Source organism: Sycon ciliatum, chromosome 12, assembly GCF_964019385.1.
Source record: "Sycon ciliatum chromosome 12, ocSycCili1.1, whole genome shotgun sequence".
NCBI lineage: Eukaryota > Metazoa > Porifera > Calcarea > Leucosolenida > Sycettidae > Sycon > Sycon ciliatum.
The window spans coordinates 4,257,683-4,264,924 of record NC_088654.1 but is presented as its reverse complement, the minus strand read 5'-3'; the positions used below and the strand labels follow the sequence as shown (position 1 = coordinate 4,264,924).

Genomic DNA, 7,242 nt, shown 5'->3' with positions numbered 1-7,242 from the left:
CAACTGCAAGGTGGCGGAATTCCGTTGATTGCATAAGCATGGTCAGCTGTAAAATTCCTGAGGGCAGCTTTAAACTTATAGAGCGAGGCTTCCGATGTTTAGACTGGGGGAGGGGGGGGGGGGGGGGGGGTAAACAGTTCCATAGAATAGCAGTTCGGAATATGAAATGAGATTTAGACAATGATTTAAATTTGGGAAGAATGATTTTATTTGGTCGCCGCTCACTATTCGTAATCTTGAAATGGAAATCAGCAAGGTAATCACGATGATGGAAAACATATCTGTGAAAAGTAGTGAGACTGATGATTTGATGACGATAGGCTAGTGACTCTAGGGAGCATTTAGAATTTACTTGGTCCGACTTATTAAAATGTGCGCTTCACTTCAAAACTCAACCATATGTACAAACGAGCACGAGAAGAAGAAAATCAATCAAGAGATGGTAGCGAGATAAGTACTGTGTCGGCTCTTGGGCTGATCTTCTAATTTTCATCGCTGCTGGTGTCTCCAGGCGCATCTGCAAGCGCGTCATCTTGCAAAACGTCCGACATTTTTTTCATTTCCTCCAGACTGAGCCGCGCTTCCTTGATCCTTTTCACTCCAAACGCCCGATCTTGACGATCGCCGGTGCCTCTTCGATGTGCAGTACGACTGCCAGAATGGTGGCTGTAGGAGTTGTCGCCCGACGTGTCCACGATGCCTTTGAAAGAACCGAAAGGGCAGCTCCAGACATTTTCCATGCGTTCAGCCGGATATGCTTGCCAGCAAGACTCGACTGCATGAATGAGGTCCGTGACGTTCTCTTTCGCCACCAGCTCCGTATCCGACTGCAGGCTGGCGAAGAAGGCAAGATCATTGACGTTCAAGTCCGGAGACTGAGCTGGCTGCGTGCGAACAACGATGCGAAAGCCTTTCTGAGCTCCGTGACTGGCCCAGAGTTTCTCATTCTTTTTCGCTGTGTGAGGCTTCGCACCGTCGTGTTGGTATATGATGGGATGCCCGGCTTCAGGTTCTCCAGAGTCTCGTTTGAACCACCACATTTTCGTGTGGATCGCGTCAAATACGCCACCCTTTTTCAGCATGACGCTACGATATTCATCAGCATCCACGGTCACAGTCTCGACTATGTCCGTTTCGCCTGCGACAGTGCCCGTGTTACGGTTGCTGCGCTTGGCTTTTCTCACCTTCGTAAAGTTCCATATTCCGACCTTGCCGTCGAAGTCGTGATCGGGCCGGGGACGTGCGATTGCAGTGAGGAACATCACTTTCGGGCAGCGAGACTTGTGATAAACACGTGCTGCGGCCGCCAGCGTGATCCGATGCTCCATCCCGCCATCATCATTCTCTTCCCACGTGGGAAACACTCGACACGGTACACCGTCACGCATCAGAAAGAACCACTTTTCATCGCCGTGTACGGTGTGATAGCAGTCAGGCCATGCGCGCTCATCCCCGTTGTACGTATCGATCGCCCATTTGAGTCGAGTGATCTTGTGACGCAGTTTCAGCATAGGCTTGATGTAGCGATGACGCCTCGCGGCTCCTAGAACTCCGCACCATCTACGCACCGTATCCGCAGAACAAATCACTCCTTGTTCGTTCAGTTTTCCAGCAAGTTTCTTGCATGAGAGGCGACCCCAGTGGCGGTTGTTGATGTCAATCAACTTCTCGGCGATGTCTTCTGCAAACTTGATTCGTCCGACGCCACATCGCGAACGATGTCGAGAGAGATCAGCAGACTGAACGGAGCGATGCCTGTACTGCTGCACAAATTTCTGGATCACTCGTTTGCTGAGATTCTGCCCAGGAAACAGCGACTACAACGATTCTAATCCGCCAGGAGAAAGTCGAGAGTGATTGCCAAGGAGTTTGTGGTACTCAGTAACAATTCTCCATCGCATTGGTGTCTTGATGTCAGCACCAGGCCTTCTCGGTGTTGCCCGTGGAGCAACAGGAGTCCTCTGACGACGAAATTTTGGCGCAATATGCTTGAGTCGCCGGGGTGTTTGAGGCGCTGCCTTCTTCGGAGTTCGAGCCATTTCTTCTTCAACATCACCAATCGACAACTGAAGGACAGTGTTAGTAGCTGGCAGGTTCATTCCGTCCTGACATCATTTACATTTGGTTGGGAGACGTCGGAAGCAAAGCGCACATTTTAATAAGTCGGACCAAGTAAGACAGATTTGGAAGAAGTGTAATCAAAGGTAATTTTTTTCTTTTTCAGTAGAGCTCTAGCAAACCTTGCCTGTAATTGATCAAGAGGGATCATGGGTTTCTTATTAGATCCAAACGACCACACCGTACAGCTATATTCGATCACAGGTCTTACGAACCCTTTGTACAGTATGATCATTGCCGAAGGCGTAAGTTGCCGGGACATTATTGACAGTAGGTGCACTCAATATCTGAACTTCTAAGTTATTGAGGCGACATGTTTGCGAAAATCCAGGTTGCCGGTCAACGTTATGCCAAGATGTTGCAGTTCAGAAACCACCGTTATGGCTCATTGTACATTTGTTATTGGATTCCAGCAGTAGGTGTTTCATTGATAGCTCTATGGCACAGCACGGATGTCTTGCTTGCTGAGAATTCACCTCCATATGAACCACGTTCTGAACTCTCTGCAGGACTAAGACAAACAACGGCACAGCACATCTTCTATGGGCTGCTGTTAACTTGATCTGTAAGGGTCTTCTAACTTTCTTAAAGGGAAAGTATACCCTGAAATTAAATTTCCACCAGTTGTAGTCTTCGGGGTGCTGAGTCGAATGGTCTTGGTCCGAGGAAGCTGAGACGCTCCCTTCCTCCTTTATTCCCAATCGAACTCGCAAACTTCCACCGAAACTGGGTGACTGCGCCCTACTACATGGGGATTTGTATGCAAAATGTCACTAAAAGCGCCATTTCGTTCTTATAAAAGCACGGACGACCACGATTGGCCCATATGTTGTAGTCTTTTGGACGCTGAGTCGACTGGGTTTGGTCCGAAAAGGCTGCGATGCAGCGTTCCTCCTTTATTCCCAATCGAACATGGTTGAACAAGCGGTCACGTGCTCCTGCGTACACCAGTCACCTGGTCACCGTGCCTGCAGGGTACAACTTACTAGCCTGTTTGACCTTTTTGAGTGCAGTCCTGTCACTCGAGTTGAACTCGAGTTGAACCTTGGTGTGAAAGTTGTCGCCTGCTGGCGTGGTGACCAGGTGATTTGGGCACCCAGGAGCACGTGACCGCTTGTTCAACCATGTTCGATTGGGAATAAAGGAGGAACGCTGCATCGCAGCCTTTTCGGACCAAAACCAGTCGACTCAGCGTCCAAAAGACTACACAATATGGGCCAATGGCGGTCATCCGTCCTTTTATAAGAACGAAATGGCGCTTTTAGTGACATTTTGCATACAAATCCCCATCTAGTAGGGCGCAGTCACCCAGTCACCCAGTCGATGGAAGTGCGCGAGTTCGATTGGGATTCAAGTAGGAAGGGAGCGTCGCAGCTTCCTCGGACCAAGACCATTCGACTCAGCACCCAGAAGACTACAACTGGTGAAAATATGATTTTAGGGTATACTTCTCCTTTAACCATTTCCCTAAAGTAATGTATTTCAGTCCATTTTGGTGTGCTATTCATCAGAAGACAAAAAGTACTCGAGACTATAACGGGTGGTAGGTTGGTTTGTTGTGGTGCCATGTGCCTGCATGGCTCAAGGAGCCTGTTTGCTCCTGCCGTGCCTGAGTCTCCTCCAGTGCTAGTAGTGGCTGAGGCACGCATCCAGTGAACCTGCAGTCATCCTACTGAGTCTGTATAATCATTATTATTTCATTCGTTTTATGTAATTGTGTTGATGCTTCACAAAATTAATGTGTTACTTTTCCCGTGCGGGAGGCTCAAGCTGTTAAAAAAGCGAAAAAGAGCCGCACACTCTAACCCTAAAACGGCTTTGACAGCTACACGTACGACGGTGCGTCAATCTAAACTTTTGTTATTAGGTGTTAGTGTGCATGTTCGCAAGTGTTTGTGCTTTCGTGTAGGTCAGTGTGCAGGTCTGTCCTGTGATCTCTTCAAGCCGCTGTTAGTCGGGATCTAAAGAGTGTAAACAGTGATGTGTACAGTGTACTCATACAGTGATGTGTACGATCTTCAGTGAAGACGCGGTGATATTTATTTATGTCAGGGAATTCCCCTGCTGCCTTACCAGCAGAATTACAGAACACAACGACGACTGCTGTCAATGGTTAACCGCTTGAGGACCACTAGGCGACTACGTATCCTTCCGACTGTACGCCCGGGGCAGACATCCGAGGTTGTTGTGATTAAAACGATTATCTCCGGAAACGAATTCGAGAGGAAATCAAGACCAGGGACGTGTCGCCAGAGATTATTAACAGTAAAGGCTGGGATATTTTACATAAACATTATCCCTGCAACCAAGCTTACATAACGATTATCACTTCTTTTGATGGTTCGTAACTGGTGCATATGAGTGAATATTGTACGGCATGACCGCCTCTTGTTCTAACATTATTCGACCCTTTTCTACCTTATCAGGCGCGATTATTGAAAATCCTGAAATACGTGATGGTTACAGAGTGCCATGTTATTGTTGTTGTATTTTTTATTCTTTATTCTCACGATTATTGTTGTTTCAAATCTCTATTCTCACGATAGCCAGTGGCCAATAAGAGATAATAGTGTGAGAAAGGAGAAAGAGTGAGGAAGAATTGGGTGGGCAGGGCCTGGGTGTTAATGATCACGTAAGTGTACGGGCAGGGATGCTCGATATACGATTATACAGAGCTGTGCAACAGCAGGGATATCTGGGATTTGAAGAGAGCACGAGAAGGGATTTCGCGATGCTGGGTGGACAAGCAATTATAGTAGTGAATTGTTGTTTTGTTATTGTTGTTGTTGTTTTGTTGTTGTTATTGTTGTTGTTGTTGTTGTTGTTGTTGTTGTTGTTGTTGTTGTTGTTGTTGTTGTTGTTGTTGTTGTTGTTGTTGTTGTTGTTGTTGTTGTTGTTGTTGTTGTTGTTGTTGTTGTTGTTGTTGTTGTTGTTGTTGTTGTTGTTGTTGTTGTTGTTGTTGTTGTTGTTGTTGTTGTTGTTATTGTTGTCGTTGTTGTTGTTTTTGTTGTTGTTGTCATTGTTATTGTTTTTGTTGTTGTTATTGTTGTTGTTGTTGTTATTATTAATATTATTATAGACAACACCTCCTGGCATGAGAAGAAAATCAGCCAGTACGGGAGATATGGGTGTTAACCAACCATGGTGAATAAAAGAAGAAAAGTAATGGTCAAGACGGAGAAGCATGCGAGGGACAGGTGATGGTGAATCTAGTGAGCAGATTTAAATGCGTCCAGGATACTGGCATTGCGCGTAGTAGCGGGCAGCGCAAGCCAAGCAGAGTAAGCAACAAAGAGTGGAGAGCGTACAAGGGAGGACGTTTTAGCCAAGGGGAGGGCAACAGAGCATCTTGTCTGGGAGCCATCTGTGATTCGGAACCAGTTACACACGTTAAGATGAGGAGGATGTAGACCTAGTTTAAATTTGTGGGTTAAAGTGCAAATTAATTTTTGACGGTGGGTCGACAGTGGGCAAGCATTTGCAAGGACATACAGGGAAGCAGAAGAGTAGAGAGGGGGTAGACTATACAGGATACGAAGAAGTTTTCTATGGTGGATTTCGAGATGCTCAACGAGAACCGAGGACAAGCCACACCAGTTAACAGCAGCGTACAGGAAAAGAGGCAGGATGTACAGTATGTAAAACAAAATTTTACATTTGAAAGGAAGATGGAAACAATGGGGACGTATAACACCTAGGGCAGAGCTTGAACGGCTGCAAAGAGCATCAATATGGAAAGACCAAGAGAGACGATCATCAAGCATTAGTCCCAGGTGTTTATGGTTGGAAACAACCCTTATGGGTTCTGGGAAATCAGGATGGTGTAAAAGTGACATGGATAAGATTGGGGGAAGGAACATTATTTCGGTTTTAGTCAGGTTGGGTCTAAGTCGCCATGTTTGCATCCAGCGTAGGACACTGCATATCTGAGCCAACACTCGAGGTACAAGAGCCGCTGAGGACGAGGATGCTGACAGTAGAGTTGTATCATCAGCGAAAAACGAGACACCTGGGTCTATAGAGGGTAAATCATTTACGTATGCTACGAACAGAGGTCCAAGTATGGAGCCTTGGGGAACTCCAGAAGACACTGGTAGAGGATCAGAGTTGATGGAGAGGGCAGAAACAAACTGTGATCGGCTACTCAGATAGGACTCCAGCCAGGACAGAGCAGGGCCAGACACACCAAAGACAATAATGTAGCTTGGCAAGGAGGCCACGATGCCAGACAGTATCAAAGGCCTTTGCCAAGTCAAAGAAGCAGAGAGCAATATGGTGTCGAGCATCACGAAGGGTGGCAATGTTTTGTACTAGACGAGCTAGTTGGTCAGAGGTTGAGTCGTTGCGCCGAAAGCCAGATTGGGAAGGGCTAAGGCATGGTGAAATGTGGCAATACAACTGGTCGTAAAATACCTTTTCACATACTTTTGAAAGGGAGCAGAGAAGAGATATTGGACGATAGTTTGAGTCTTGTGATCGGGAGCCGTCACACCTGTAGATGGGCGTGACCTTAACGATCTTCCAACGATCAGGAAATACGCCGTAGGAGTAGGAAAGGTTGAATTTAAGGCACAGTGGGTACGCCAGAGATGGAGCCAGAACTTTGAGAACTTCATTTGGTAGCGCATCAGGACCAGGGCTTTTGTTGCTTTTTAGTCTTTTTAGGTAGCTGCGAACAGATGATGTGGTGGTATGTATAGAGCGCAGATCAGAAGACACAGTCGCAGAACGTTGCAGAAGTGGTGTTTGAGAGGTTTGGTGTTGTTGCTGCTGTTGTTGTTGTTGTTGAATTCTTTATTCTCACGATGGCACCATCGCCAATAAGAGTTGTTGTTGTTGTTGTTGGTGTTGGTGTTGTTGTTGTTGTTGTTGTTGTTGTTGTTGTTGTTGTTGCTGTTGTTGTTTTTGTTTTTGTTGTTATTATTGTTATTTAGTTTGTTGTTGTTGTTGTTGTTGTTGTGGTCGTCGTCGTCGTCGTCGTCGTCGTTGTTGGGGTTGGTGTTGGCGTTGGTGTAGGTGTTGGTGCTGGTGTTGTTGTTGTTGGTGGTGGTGGTGGTGGTGGTGGTGGTGGTGGTGTTGAATTCGTTTATTCTATTCGGCTTAAAGCTCAGGCAGAACTGTATT

General features: G+C 46.5%; 1 protein-coding gene across 1 annotated transcript; it reads right to left on the bottom strand.

The window, feature by feature from the left end:
* Positions 1-482: 482 nt before the first annotated feature.
* LOC135828754 (uncharacterized) lies at positions 483-1,511 on the bottom strand. Its single transcript, XM_065341177.1, has one exon. It carries the CDS (start codon positions 1,509-1,511, stop codon positions 483-485), a length of 1,029 nt encoding a protein of 342 aa, XP_065197249.1.
* Between the last annotated feature and the right edge of the window lie 5,731 nt (positions 1,512-7,242).